The sequence below is a fragment of the Thermobia domestica genome, chromosome 1 (assembly GCF_964235325.1).
Source record: "Thermobia domestica chromosome 1, izTheDome1.hap1.1, whole genome shotgun sequence".
In the NCBI taxonomy this organism is placed as follows: Eukaryota; Metazoa; Arthropoda; class Insecta; order Zygentoma; family Lepismatidae; genus Thermobia; species Thermobia domestica.
Window position 1 is genome coordinate 289,482,649 of NC_137454.1, and position 16,230 is coordinate 289,498,878.

Below are 16,230 nucleotides of genomic sequence, written 5' to 3' on the forward strand. Positions count from 1 at the left end.
TCGAAAAACCAATCAAACGTATTCCTCAATTTCTAACATCCCTCTCCCTCCTTTTCCTCTTTAATTAGCTATTATATTTGTAGCGCAGTGCGTACCATGTGCTTTATATTTCGTTAGAATTACACGTTACAACCTCTTGACATTGTAAAGATCTGTCTGCGTCTAGCTTATTATAACAAAAGGCGTATTGGATAGCATATGCGTTGATTGCTTTCATTTTTGTCCTTTGAATGTGAATTCGAAGTAGTTTCTAATTTTCTTGTATAGTATTCTTTCAATTATTTTCATTTTTGTTTCTCTAATTGATGTTTCTGTTTCTGTTTTTGTTTCTGTATTTTTGTTTATTTGCATTTTTGTTTCTGTAATATGCCCAGAAATTTGTATCTTTTCTCTTCGTCCATGCAGTTTTCTTGTTAGTTTAATATACTTGATTCTGAATGGTTTATTTTCCTTTTTCTATGTGTAGTGTTTTACATTTGTCTTTTCAAACTTATACAAAGAGCGTTCAATAAGTTTTGCACTGATGGTTATAATATTGTTATTAGTTCTAATATGATGATGAAATTTTAATGAATATACTTTGGTCCTTTGGCTGCATGACCATGTCACTCAATATAGCCTCCATCTGCTGTGATGCATCTCTTCCAACGTTCTTTCCATGCCTTGAATGCGCTTTGATCAAATTGAGGTGACTGATTTTTACACCAGTTTTACACAAGAAATGAGGACCTTCTTACTGGCGAATAGTTTTGCTCGCAGATGGGAGTTCAGACAGTCAAACAGGAAAAATCCGAAGGAGCCAAGTCCAGACTATAAGGAGGCTTTCTCTCCCATTTTCAAGATTTTTTGCTATATCACAATGACTTTGTGAGGCTTGGCGTTGTCATAATGGAGTTTGATGACCTTACCTTGCAGTTCCGTTTTCTTGATCTGAAGAGAATGTTGTACCTTATCCAGTGACAAACAGCAATGCTCGTGTTAATTGGGAACCATGTTCCAAGAAGTCTATGGAAAGATATCACACTGATCACAGCGAAAGAAAGCTATAATTTTCTGGCCTGATCTGGAAATTCTAGATTTTTTAAACCGCTGCAACCAACGTTGGATACTTGTGCGGTCCAATGTGTGATTCCTATGAACCGGAAGCAACTTCCTATGAATGGATGTTCAAGATTTATCACCAGTATTGAACAGGAATTCTATTAGCGACTGTTTCGGATCCTAATGTACATTTCAGTGTTCATTGTGGTTTACCTGTGAACAATAGAAAACACCAATTATTACCATTTTGAAGCCAAAGGTTCAAAGTATGTTCACCTTAAAATTTCATCATCATATTGCAACTAAATAAAAATATTATACACATATGTGCAAAACTTACTGAACACCCTCTATACCAGTATAATCTTGGTGCATGTCTGTGCTAGTTTCGCTAGTTTCTATACTTCCGTTTTCATAAAGATTGGGTGTATCTTTAAATCATTAATGTGGGAACGGTATGTGCCTTGTCGATTTACATATTTTTACGTTATTACTATTACTATTATTATTATTATTATTATTATTATTATTATTATTATTATTATTATTATTATTATTATTATTATTATTATTATTATTATTATTATTATTACCATTATTTTGATAGTGAATGTGTTAACATAGAGATTGGTTCTTATTCGTAATTTGTGAATAGTGGGTTTTGTTGACAGTGTTTTTTCTTCAGTTATTCAGTTTCTGCTCCTGACTTTAGAAAATGGAAGATATGTTATACAGTACAACATATACTGTAATTTCCATAAACAAGCAAATTTAAAAAGCTCAACGTATTGATAATAACTTACACAATTTATTAAAATCACCATTGTCACTATCAAATGAATATTAAAATGTAAAGAAATTTTAAGGGAATTGAGTGATAGTACATTAATGTTTATTTCTCATGTTTTTGTATAACCCTTCAGGCACCATCCTATTTACTATTTCAGAACAAATATTATATATTAGATTGGTATTTTCTAACTTCATGCTTTATAAAAACAACACAAAATGAGAAATTATTCTAAATCCAGTCACTTACTTTGTAGTCTATTTTTGGACAACTATTCTTAATGGAATATCCCTGAGATTCATAACTAACGTTAAGCAAAAGATAGTATTTCAGTTTTGTACTTTCCAATTTTGGATATACCTAGAAACATATAGATGTAAATCCATTCTCTTATATTCGTACCGAATCATATATTTTTTATATTACATACAATTGATAATGCTACTGCATTTATATTACTTGTTTCTTTGAAAGCTTCAGAAGCACATATTTTATTAGATTTAGTTGGATAACATCAGCTAAACGTTTCTTTTATGTTAATAGAAACCAAATTTTATCTTCATACATAACAAGTACGTTTGGTTGAATGAAAAAGTTTTCTATGGCTAATCTTGCTAAATTATATGTTCAAATTTATTTACAGTGTTTCGAACATTGCTTCCTAGAAAGAAATGAGGTGGTAAGTAATACTTTTCTCTGTAGTCAAAGCACAAAAGTTACTTTTATTAGTTATGTGTATTTTGACCCAAGAAATAAAAGTCAGATATTTCTAAGCACGGAAATTAATCTTAAATGATACAATATCATTGTGCATTTTTCAACGAAAAAGAAATACATATTCTAACAAGTAGAAAACAGATACCACTAGTATCTAAATATATTTAAATAGGATAGTTGTAAAAAAAAATGAAGTATTTTGATTTCAAATATATCGTTGCTTTGGTCACTCACATATTGGTGCCAAGCTGTTAGTAGTAGTACGTTAGAGTAAACTCTGTTTAATATGAAGAATAGTAGAAAGGTAGTGTGTAGTGACGGTAGTGTCTGCGGTGCTCGTAGTGCGAACGCGACGAAGTTGGAAGATTTTTAGGTCTGTCATAAAGACAACATCGAAGGTAATGATGGCGTATAAACTCACTGCAAAACAACATATGCGAAGAGAAACAATTGTTGGAATATGATCCTCAATGACAGGTTCCGGCCAGCCTTAAAACGAGTTGTTATGCTAAATCATTGTGCGACTGCGGTTATGGAGGAACTCATGTGCACCCCAATAGTTTGTATCGACAATCACAGTCCCCACGAGTTACACGACATGGACACATGGGGTCGGGTTGCACGAGCGAAACAGCTAATAAAGCACTATAACGCTTTAGCGCGATGCGAATGGTGCCGCAAACATGCAACATGGAACGCTAGTGACTGAAAACGCTCGTGAACGCTAGTGAACGTTAGTGGTTGGATGAGTTAGCATTCATCTTATTTCAACCACGAGTGCGTGTGTTATAATATTCTTTGTCATGGAAACATTCTTCCCGCCCAACAAGCCAATTGTGGGGCAGTTATTGGCGTTTACTACACCCTACTATATCGACGCTATTCTAGCCCGATACACAATCTTCTTGAGCATCTTATAATAGCATTGTATTTCACGAATATTACACTCATTACCATTTCCATCAGATCAGGAGAGCCGATTCCACTTGGTTTTCTACAGAATATATAAAACTAGAGATGCAAGGGCTCGAAAAAAAAACCGGCTTTTTTGAAAAAAAAAAACTCGGTTTTTTCTGCTTCGCTTTTTGCTTGGGAAATTTTGGGCTTTTTTCAAAATTCTGCTTTAAATTGATAAAGCAGACGTTGTTTCGCTTCTCTATAACACAAAAAGGCTGATTGATGCTGATAATAATATAAAACCTCGAAAATAAACTATGAATTTCGAAAAGATATTTCAAACAATTTTTCTTCAACATATTTACATTATGAATTCCACAGGATTAACCAATGTATATAGTAAGAATTTTTTAACCTCTTATATACAAAAGTAAGCAGAGTTGGCAAAAACCATGGTTGTTTTTTAAAATGCCAAAAATCCGTTTTTCGGGGGATGTTTAAACCAGGCTTTTTTGGTTTAAACCAGGGTTTTTTGATTTAGATTTTTTGCTTTATGTATTTATATTACATATTCACAGAAATAAGTTTCTTTCGCATTGGTGTTATTATGCAACATCGGGATTATGCCGGAAGAACTCCCATAAGCTTAAAGAAGTCCGAACAGTAAATTTCTTAAATTGAGAATCTCCCGCCCTAGCCATCGGGAAAATCCCGTCGTTACTTGGAATGTAAGACAATAACAGGAAAATCCTGTTTTTGTTTTGCATGTAAAATTTAAAGGTCAACGTATCATAATCAGTACGCTAAAACTGAGGTATTAAATTACAAATTTAGTAATCATTGAAAGTCCAATCCAAGCTAATGTTGGAAGCTACGTAGGCAATCGATAAATTTTGCCAATTTCTATCAATATATTTAAGCAATCTTGGCTTCTTTATAAAACAACAGGCATTTAGGCATGCAGAAGTGTACAATTTGGTTTCGTTTCGTATATTTAGGCTTAACATCCTTACGAAATACCGAGGTTATCAAGAAGAAGACTTTCGCTTAAACTGACATCCGAACCGCTACTTCGTTTACGCATGAAAGAAGGGTTGTGGTTCGACCGAGAATTGAACATGGGACACCTTGATTAAAAGGTGAAAGGGAAATAAAACTATTGCAGGTGGTTTGATATCTGGAAGCGTCACCATGAAGTTCACACGATTCGCATTTTTCATTCTTTTTATTTTTTTGGTTTAAACCAGTTATTAAAAAAAAGTTGGTGTAAACCAGCCAACCCTAAAAGTAAACACTTCTTTTTAAAAAATACACAAATAACTAGCAAAATAGTATGTAGTATTTTTACTTCAAAATATTCCATACCCTCTTTTTGAAACAAAATAAAATTAAAATAAAACAAGAGAAATACTTAGATTTATATGGTACAATTAAAGGCTGCACATCTAGAGCTTTTGGTTCTGTATATTCTTGAAATTCTACAGTTAAGTTTTGTATAACCACCATCACGGTTTACCCAATCCTCAAGTTTTCTGAATTTTTAACAAGAGGAATTCAACATATCATTACGGAACTTCCCCTCTCCCAAAAAAGGACTACGGAATATATTTAAGTTAAGCTAAATAGAACTGCACAACAAACATGACTGAGTGATTAGCTTTTGCGCTTCTATCGGGAAGTCCGGGATTCAACCAGCATTCGACCATTCTGACAAAGCTTTTCTTCATTCCATCTGTGAATGTAGAAATAGTGCGTGTACTGTGAGTTGGCCGACTTCCTTTCTTATTGTTTTTAAATCGTTATTATTACTAATTACCAGCAGTTACGGTTTAGCGAAGGTTAGGAGGGCGGTCTTTCGGACTGAAGCCCGTTCCCCAAAGTTACGGAATGTCTGCAACAAACGAAATATCTATTAGTTATGCCTTTACTCATAAACTTTAAGATCCTGTCAAATAAAAATTACGAATGTTTAGAAAAACTAAACATTAGTAAGAAAAACACTTCCCAAAATACTTTTCTAAATCCGCCACTGATTCTCAGTATAAAATGATTTTTAAGGTTGTATCCGGAAGATTATTGCTAAACATATAAACGAAACAAAATATTAGTTATGCCTGTACTCATGGGCGGCGATTAGGGGGGCAAAGGGGGGCAGTTGCCCCCGCACTTTTTTGAAGTAACCCATTAATGTATATAATCTTATTTAGAAAAGTAAAGTTTTTGTATGTATTTACTGGTTCACAGAAAGAAATGGTGCCATATATATTTGCCGTTCCGTGAGTATGTGTTAGTTGTCTTCCCGTGGAGTAAAGAAAACTACAGGAATTGCATTTTAATTGCCACAGATTATAACCCCAAAATTAACTTATTGGAGCACAATTTCAGCATACTTTCCTTCTTACAAGGGCTCGATATATTAGTCAGCTGCTTTGAAACTAACCAGAGAGCATTTTGCGAAAGAAAAAAAAGTCTTTCACAGGTTATTTTTTAATTGCACAAAAATTGACAGTTCCTAAAATGTCTTTTCTTCTTTCTAAAGTAAGGGGAAAAAACGTAATAAGAAACAACTTCTATTTTTTCCATTGTTTTGTAGTGCAATATATGAGTGAAGTTGTGTGTTAGGGGTGTACAAGTGTATATACAATTAATTTTAGTGAATTCAACATGATTCTAGGTTTTAGTGTTATTTTGTATAACTGGAGTATGGAGTGTTTTTAAGTATTGTTGTGTTTTGATGTGCTCCCTGAAAGTGAAAACTGCACCTAATGGCAACGAACATGTTTCGGGAAGTTGGAAAAGCAAATATTTATTTAAATGTCGTAGCATATGCTTGTAGTATTTACTGTCTTTCATTTTCTAAGAATAATAACATACATTTAATAGCATGTGAGGAATTAAAAATTAAGTTGTTCATTAATCCCTGTTTGAATATGACTTTTGCAAAACAAGCATCATTATTTATTACTATGATTAATATTATCCTTTTTATTTATTTGTTTTGCAAATTTGTTATTCAATAATCTGGTCACACAGTTTTCCAGATAGAATTTTAAGATGTTCATGAGCAAGGAATCAAATCTCTTCTTACACTTTTGTTTTTAAGAGTACAAAGGGCTACTACCTACTGGCGTTGCTCTTGTCAATTTACTTAATAAAATATGAAATACTATATACGGTATTTTAACTAAAAATATAGTATCCTATTAGCTATACAACCTTTTGTCAAACAAAATATTAGAAACAAGCAGGAAAACGAACATTTATATGCAAATATTCAGATCATGTCTTGACCCCCCACTTTTAACCTCCAACCGCCGCCACTGCCTGTACTCATAAACTTCAAGCACCTCCCAAATAAAATAAGGACTTTTTAGGAAACGAAACATCAGAAACCCCCCCCCTAAAGTACTTTTCTAAATCCCCTACTGATTATTTGTATAAATTGGTATTCAAGGTTGTGTCCGGAAAATTATTGCTAAATCACTCTTAGTACAGTATAACAGAAATGTGGAAGTACGATTTGACGGATATATTGAAAAACGTACGCTTTGACGGATAAATAGAAAAACGGGCAAGTTTAACTTTTGCGCTAGAAGCTAGAGTACTAAAAGCTCTTAGAAATGAAACACGGATGACAACTTAAAATGATATAGAGAAGAAAAAAGATGTCGATAACTCAAAATTTAAAATAAAGTTAAATAGCCTCTAAAATTGCCCTCAAATACTACATTCTTCATGTTAGCTTTAATTCGTAAAACATGTGCTCCATCCATCTTGATGGTGAATTTCAGAGCGAAATATGGCATTTAGGTCATGGAATTCTTATCTAACTATAGAATATACTATAAGAAACCTATTTAAATAGAAAAATCATGAAAATGAAAAAAGCCAAAATTTCCAAAATTCTCGTTTTTTCCTCAAAAAAGCCGGCTTTTTATGTGAAAAAACCATCGATTCAAAAAAGCCGGCTTTTTTGCATCTCTATATAAAACACATTCAAGAATTACGTCATCATTGCAGACATCAATTTTCATATCTATACAGATAACAAACGTAACACTTTCACGCAATTTGTGACTTCAAATACAACAGGAAGTCTTCATCACCATGTCACTTTGTCTCTCAGATAACTTCCGATGTAGTTACCATTCCAACACTCTTGATTCCCACTGCACCTACTGCACTTCAATACTTACCACTATACTCTTCAAATCCTAACTTTTTTCAGTAATCATGCACCTATTACGCTGACGTATCGTCTTATTCAGGCCACTCAATCTGCTAATCTACCAGTTCGGCGGCCAACTCTTCGATATTATAAAGTTGATTGGAACAAATACCACGAATATATTTCTCAGTCTTTATACAATCAATCACCACTATCCACACAGAAGCAGTTATACGATAGCATCAACATTATTATTTCGAATTTCAGTCATGCTTTTGAATTGTATGTTCCGACTACCTGCTCTACTCCATTTAAACCTATCTTCTGCCTCCATACTTATTCTTGATTCGTCTTCGTCAGTTGTATCGTGAACATCTTCATACTAGAGACCCTGAAACATTCTGCATCACATCCAAATACAACACACTACATTGACGCGTACAAACTCAGGAACTAGGTCAAGACCTTCAACGATTTCAACGAAACTAGCCACCCTACTAAGTTCTGGAAGCGATCTAATATCCCCTGTGGCAAATACACTAAGTTTCATTCTCCTTTTCTTCATAATAACGCTCCACTTCAAACTAATCAGGAGAAAGATGCCACTTTTGCAGACTACTTGCAAGATATCTTTATACCTACTATGAATATCCATTTGTTCAGTTCAGAAATTCATAAAGGTTGTTGACTAAAGTTCTTTATCGAGAAACGAACACCTGTTTTCTAGAAGTTTAATCTAGTGTGATGAGCGGAGTACGTATGTAAATGAAATGGTGGAATGATAATGATGAAGGCTACATCACACACATATAGACACATTAGTATTTATTATATATATAATTTGCATACCGAATTTTTGCTTTGCATACATGAATAATTAGCGATTTAATTAGTTTTATTTTTATTTGATTTAATATAATATATATACGCGTAATTATACAGAAGCTGAATTAATTAGTTTATGTTCATTAAATATTGTTTTGTGGTTTATTAATTATGTATTGTGACATCAATTCATCGTTTACATATAAAGAATGACTGCATAGATTATTTGAAAGCCAGAAGATATTGGGATATGGGGAGTTGAAGGAGCTGAAAAGACGTTGTGATTTGGAGTTTCGCAGAGACAGCGGAACAGAAAAAAAAAACAAGAAGAAAGCGAACTTCGACGCTCTGCCTTTGTGCGCGCAAGCTTACATGCTTTTCGCAAGCGCACTGTTACCATCTCGTTTTCAGATATAGGATCAGAGATGAACTCAAGTATAGAATGAAAGAGATCGGGTAACAGTTGCAGTGCCTTGTATTTGAGTAGGATACTCTGCGTATAGAAGACGCGAAGTCGGGAAAAGACATTGTCTCCCAAACTCAGGAAATTTTCACGTGTCCATATGAAACGTCGGATACAATACAGTGTGAATATTTCTAACTCCGCCCCTTTCTAGCGCCCTACATCGCTTGAGCTTGGCTTCCCTCAACGAATTTCAGGTTGGCGTAGTGAGCCTCTGAAATTCAAAATTTTAGCAGTCACCCTGACAGTCGATTGATTGATTGATTGATTTTGAGTTTTACGTCCCGTTCAGCAGCGAGGCTATATGAGACGTGGACCTACTGATTAACGTGGAATCCGAACCACATGAGCTCCCGCCGGGAATCGAACCCGGGTCTCCCGCGCCAAAGGTGCGTACGCTATCCCTGACAGTCGATGAACTCTGCAGGATACTCACGATAGATGTCACTCTTAGTAGTAATCGCATGACTTGAGGCCATTTTTGCCGCCCCCTAGAGCGTGGCGCCCGCCGCCGCCAAAATTTTGAGCCCCGGGCGCCCGGTGCCCATTTTTTGGGTTACGTGGCCCGGGGTCAATGACCTAGGGGTACATAGGACCACCCCTTTTAGATTTTGGTAGGGGTACCATGGCCCACCCCCTAAATTTTGGCAGGTAACCTAGGACCATCCCCCTTAAATTTTGGAAATTGCCAAATCTAAAAATTTGGTGTGGTAGCCTAGGACCATAGTATGTACCTCTATCAGTATTGGGTGTCTATGTCGTTTCCTTTCATGGGTAAAAAATTGCCAAAAATTCAAATTTAGGGGTTTTTTGACCTAATTTATCCTCTTGGATGAGGTGTTATTATCCCCCCCTTTGATGAGGTGTTATTACCCTATATGGATATATGTGCATATACAGGGTCAATTACCTTTCATAAGACATGGGTATATTTGTGCACCCCTTTAAAAATTTGGGAGGAGTACCTTGACCCACCCCTTAAATTTTGGAAATCGCCCATTTTTACATATTTGGTATAATAGTATAGGACCCTAATATAGATCACTATAAATTTGGGTGGTCTACCTCGTTCCCTTTTAGGGGCCATTTTGTTCCGCTTTAGGGGTGAACATGGATACAGTGGTCCACCTCGTTCCCTTTTAGGGGGCATTTTTGTTCCGCTTTAGGGGTGAACATGGATACCTTGGAATCGTCCCGAGTTTGATTCTTGGAAATGTTGAATTTAACGTCCCCGCGAAAACGGTGAGAAATGATAGGACGAAACATGAACTTACTTGACTGAGGATTGAAGCAGGGACCTAATACAGTAGAGACAAGCGCTAAGCGACCGTACACGTGTGTTGATTACTATGCAATGGTCCCGAGTTTGATTCTTGGTGCTAGTGTTAGGAAATTTTCACACGCTTTGAAGCTAATTGAAAGGATGACGATAAGAAATGGTGAAATGAGAAAACATCATAAACTTACTTGCTTGCGGATTGAAGCAGAGACCTCACACATCAGAAAAAAAAACGCTGAGCCACCATGCCAACTTCAGTGCGAGCAGTTTTGCGTATGAAAAAGAACATGATCAGATTATGTTACATTACACATTTCTGCTCGTTGTTAAGCATAGAAGTTTGTTATTGTGAAATTGCAGCATGTGCTTTTACGAAGAGTACTACATCAGCATTTTTCTCAGCTGACGGACTTTTAAAGCTCAACTTTACATTTATGTCAAAGACAGTTTCATAACATATCGATGAGTGTTACATTTTTTCAATCAAGTTTATGGAAAATGAATCACATTTTAGATGTGGTAATTTGAATGTCGTATTAAACTAACGAGTCAACGGTATGATGTCATGATCAAAATTGCGATACTAGATGTCGTAACGATTGATGTGTAAGGAGAAAAACGTGAATAATGTCACAACCAATCAGATTGTTTCTTACATCACGTTTTGGTTCATGATACATGATGAAAGCTGTGTTTTCATAGGTTCTCCGTGATGTCATTTATTATTTTCATCGTTTCTGATTGGCTGATAGTGTTGTCACTTTATAGTTGAACCCGTTTCAGACCTAAATAAAATTCTTAATTTCATTTTCAAATCCTACTTCCACGAAGATCTTGAATGAACGTAGGTGTACCTCTAGTGACAGCGTGACTTTACTCCGTTCCTTGAATTTGGGGTATGTATCAACCGCGTTTCTTAATATCAATGGAGCGCTTTTGCATGAGGATAACATTGTTATCACTGTTTTTTATTTTAGCATGAAATATTTAGCAAATGGAAGAATAACCCTCACTTACTTGACTGGGGATCGAATTAGGAATCCCACACATTAGAAGTAAGCACGAGAAATGATATGATTTATTGATTTTGGTTTAGCATCCCTTCAGTAGTGAGGCTAGGAATACAGCTTAATGTTGAATTTGAGCGCATACTGGGTGTTGAACCCGGGCCACATCCACACATTAGAAGTAAGCACGAGAAAATGATATCATTTGTTGATTTTGGTTTAGCGTCCTTTCAGTAGTGGGGGCCTAGGAATACAGCTTAATGTTGAATCTGAGCGCATACTGGGTGTTGAACCCGGGCCAGAGGTGCCTAACGCTAACCACTTAGCTCAGTTTCTGAAAGTTACGATTAACGTAAACAAAGAAACTACGCACGAATTTGTTCCCTACAACGTGAGACGTGGACTTGCAGTTTAATGTGGGATCTGATCTCCCGCCGAGAAACGAATTCGAGTCTTTCTTGCCTTAGCTCGAGAAAAGCAAACACATGAGATTTTGTTTTCGTTTCATGTTCGTTATACGTTTTAAAGTTCAGTGTAAGGAGAAAGAATGCTTACTACAATGATTCTCTCAGCATAGTTAGAAAAAACAATTTCATTCATTCTTTTTATCATTACAGAAAGTTAGGTCAGTTACATATTGGTCCCAGGTTTGATTTCCAGTATGACGACAATAAAAATTTTTAACAGTAGAACTGTTTGAGATAAGATAATTCTTTTAGGATTGATCGTGTAGTCATTTTGATACAGTTAAACGTGTTAGCGATTTTCTGAATTCAATTTTAATTCGTGTTTTTTTTTTCTTCTCGTTTTAGATATTTGTTTTCTTTGCCTATTCCTTTTCTGCTTACCTTACCTTTTTTCCTATTTGAATATGGCTACTTCTAGCTTTACTGTCTTGCGAGAAATCAATAGACCATTATCGGCGTTTTAATCTTGAAGGACGAATGCTGGAAATTCAAATTAATGTTCCGACTGCGCCCCGGGTGCCCGGTGCCCATTTTTTGGGTTTCGTGGCCCTGGGTCAATGACCTAGGGGTACATAGGACCACCCCTTTTAGATTTTGGTAGGGGTACCATGGCCCACCCCCCTAAATTTTGGCAGGTAACCTAGGACCATCCCCCTTAAATTTTAGAAATTGCCAAATCTAAAAATTTGGTGTGGTAGCCTAGGACCATAGTATGTACCTCTATCAGTATTGGGTGTCTATGTCGTTTCCTTTCATGGGTAAAAAATTGCCAAAAATTCAAATTTAGGGGTTTTTTGACCTAATTTATCCTCTTGGATGAGGTGTTATTATCCCCCCCTTTGATGAGGTGTTATTACCCTATATGGATATATGTGCATATACAGGGTCAATTACCTTTCATAAGACATGGGTATATTTGTGCACCCCTTTAAAAATTTGGGAGGAGTACCTTGACCCACCCCTTAAATTTTGGAAATCGCCCATTTTTACATATTTGGTATAATAGTATAGGACCCTAATATAGATCACTATAAATTTGGGTGGTCTACCTCGTTCCCTTTTAGGGGTATAAAATTGCCAAAATATAAACGTAAGCAATACGTTGTATCACGTGTTTGGTTTTTTGACCTAATTTATTCCAGTGGATGAGGTCCTATTACCTTATATGGTTATATGGTCATGTATAGGGGTCCATCCCCTATTATAAGACATAGGTACATTTGTGCACCCCTTGAAATTTTTTTTGGGGGGAATGATACCTTGGCCCACCCCTTAAGTTTAGAAATTGCCAAATTTAAACATTTGGTATCATAGTACTGGACCCTAATATATATTACTATAAATTTGGGTGGTCCACCTCGTTCCCTTTTAGGGGCCATTTTGTTCCGCTTTAGGGGTGAACATGGATACAGTGGTCCACCTCGTTCCCTTTTAGGGGGCATTTTTGTTCCGCTTTAGGGGTGAACATGGATACCTTGGAATCGTCCCGAGTTTGATTCTTGGAAATGTTGAATTTAACGTCCCCGCGAAAACGGTGAGAAATGATAGGACGAAATATGAACTTACTTGACTGAGGATTGAAGCAGGGACCTAATACAGTAGAGACAAGCGCTAAGCGACCGTACACGTGTGTTGATTACTATGCAATGATCCCGAGTTTGATTCTTGGTATTAGTTTCAGGAAATGTTAACGTCCCCTTGAAACGATGATGAGAAATGATAGGAGGAAACATGAACTTACTTCGTTGTGGATTGAAGCAGGAACCTCACACGTTACATACAAGCGCTGAGCCATCGTACTCCGTTCAGTGCGAACAGTTTCGCGTATGAAAAGAAGACGAACAGATTTAAACAGATTATGTTACATTACACATTTCAGTGCGAGCAGTTTATACTAGGTTTATGTTTTCATATAGAAAGATAGAAGATCTGTGTTGTCATCTTTTTACTTCGTGTGCGACTTTGACCTTGAAGAAAACCTTGCTGACTCAGTGCTAAGCATTGGCGTATACACATAATCTTATTGTTTAGCTGGCTGTATTTAGAGATGAATCAGACATTTAAGGATGTTGGTTCGAATCTAGTTGTGTTCGCTGTAACTCAGTGCCTAAGCGATACTTACCGAAATTTTCCAGTGTTGCCAACACTATCAGAATGAATCGATTCATTTAGTCGGAGCAGTTTCGTGACGAAAACTGATTTTTGTTTGTACACAAAATTTTTTTCTGAAACAGAATTTTGTTTGTACATAAAAATTTTTTCTGAAACAGTTTTTGTTTTGTACACAAAAAATTTCTGAAACAGAATTTTGTTTTCGTACACAAAAAATTTTTCTGTAAACATTTTTTTTCGTACACAAAAATTTTCTGAATCAGTTTTTGTTTCGTACACTAAAAATTTTCTGAAACAGAATTTTATTTTGTACACAATTTTTTTTATTTCGTACACGAAAAAAAAAGTTCTAAAAGAAAAATTTAGTTTGATTTTTTTTCATAAAGCATTTTTTAGAAATTTTATTTTATCGGTAAACTGATTCAGAAAAAAGAAATTGAAATCGCAGTACAGAAAAAGAATTTGATTTTAGGATGTGAAATAAAATACAGAATCATGTTTTTGTACATTTATTTTTAGCATGTGAAATAGAATAAGAATGTCTTTTTCTTCAAAGGAAGACGTGTCCGTGACGGGTACAAATTCTGTAAAGAGAAAATAAAACATATGAATATGCATGGTAATATTTATTTTGTTTCCTGTGAAAGAAGAAAAAACAGATTATTAACATCGAACTAACTGATCAAGAGAGAGTGAGGTGAGAAAAAGAAAAGCAAATGTGACGTACCTGAATTCTTTTTTTTCTCCACTGGTTTCTGCAAGGTGATGTCATCTGAGTTTGTCTCCGTTCGTGCATCGTTGAAGCATGTCCCGTGCACCGTCTTGATTCTTTGCCCCGTCTTTGGGAGGTGATGTTGTTGGGATTAGGGAAAAATATGGCTGTTATTCTGTTCTGGCTTTTTTATACCCATAGGGCAAGGTTTCGTATGTGTCTGGTATTAATCGGCGTTTTTTATAGTTGAAAATGTACTTCTTTTCTTCAGGTTTTGTGACAAGATGATGATCGTGGGTTCTGTAAATTTTGTGCGGCGTGCTAATGGAGATTTTTTCACTCGATTGATTTATGATCATTTGCTCCAGACTATTGAAATTTAACTTTTGACTTGCAGTATAATTGAGTGTGAATCCACGAATTTTGCATACTGGTTGATTTCGTGTCAGGATCGTAGATTTCCAAGGCGTACTGTTTTGGGCCACCAGACACGAATTTTTTAATGTATGCTTTTGGTCCAATTGATTCCAGTTCATTTGACATTGAACCAAGAAATACTTCTGGTTCTATTGTGGGCTGTGATGGTCGCTGCGTGAATATTACGGAATCTGTATCGAAATATAGTACTCTTTCTTGCAGCAATTCTAAATATTTGTAAAGTTCCAGACGAGCTTGACACGTTGTAAATGTTCCAAGGACAACATTAGCATTGTGATTTTGTACTGGAACATCATCTTCATACTGCCAATAAAGGTATAACAACGAATCATTAACAGGTAAAATTTGGTTGACTTTTATGTCTGGAGCAGTTAATTTCTGATACAGTTCTTTGGGGTCGTTAATGATGGTCGTTTGGCTGAAATTGTCTCTTATAACGAGTCGTCCCCAGAAGGCATTCAAACAGAGCTTTGCAAGATTACGACGTGATGAATTTGTCATTATATTTGTTGCATCCAAAGTTATGCCTTCACGTTGTTGTACCATTTGAATATACTGCTGCCTTTCTTCTTCGGTGACGCAATTGGCAGGCCAACCAGAAGCTTCCAGCTTCGATTTCAAAAATGTGTTAATGTATTCGCTGAATAATCCGCCAGTCTTGGTTTCTGGATCATATACGGGATGTCGTAATCCCAAATTTCGTAAATTTCAATGACTTGATACCCAAGTTCAATGGCTTTTTGAATTTCATAGGACACCCACGTTCCTGTTAGACTTGGTTCAGTGTCGGTATGTGTACATTCAGAATCTTGATTTAATGCTGTGGCACAGGCAGCACAAAGTGGAAACAACAACTTCTTATTTGAGCGAAATGGCAGCACTGCATGAAACACATTTCTGCTAGGCAAAATCTTCAACTTGACTAATCCGTTGACATCTTGAATGTCGGGCATTTCTGGATCTCCCTGTAGATATATTCGTGGATGCCCTATTGGATACCGTCCACATTTATTCACATAAGGATACAGGGAAACGATATCCAAGAATTTTATTTCTTCGCCTTCATTTTCATTTGCGACGTGATACAATTTAATGGCATTTACACGGCCACCATAGAAGCTGTCTCTTGGATTTAATGGTGTCTTATTAATATAAGGATGTGTGCTTAAAGAAGAGGCCAATGCTGGATTGGATTTTAACACTTGACGAAATTCACATTCCCACATTTCATGTACTTTATATCCCATGGATCGTAATAACTTCATTTTACGCTGTGTTCTCTCGTAGCGATAGTTCATTGTTTCTTCGGAGTTC

The 16,230-nt window shown here is 35.9% G+C and overlaps 1 protein-coding gene across 1 annotated transcript in view; it reads left to right on the forward strand.

Moving 5' to 3' along the window:
- Positions 1–16,230, forward strand: part of LOC145667665 (uncharacterized) — a 72,460-nt gene that overhangs the window by 25,507 nt on the left and 30,723 nt on the right. The window contains exon 6 of the mRNA XM_081735125.1: positions 2,475–2,510. Within this exon, the coding sequence (XP_081591251.1) occupies positions 2,475–2,510 (36 nt within the window). The remainder of the gene's footprint in view (positions 1–2,474; positions 2,511–16,230) is intronic.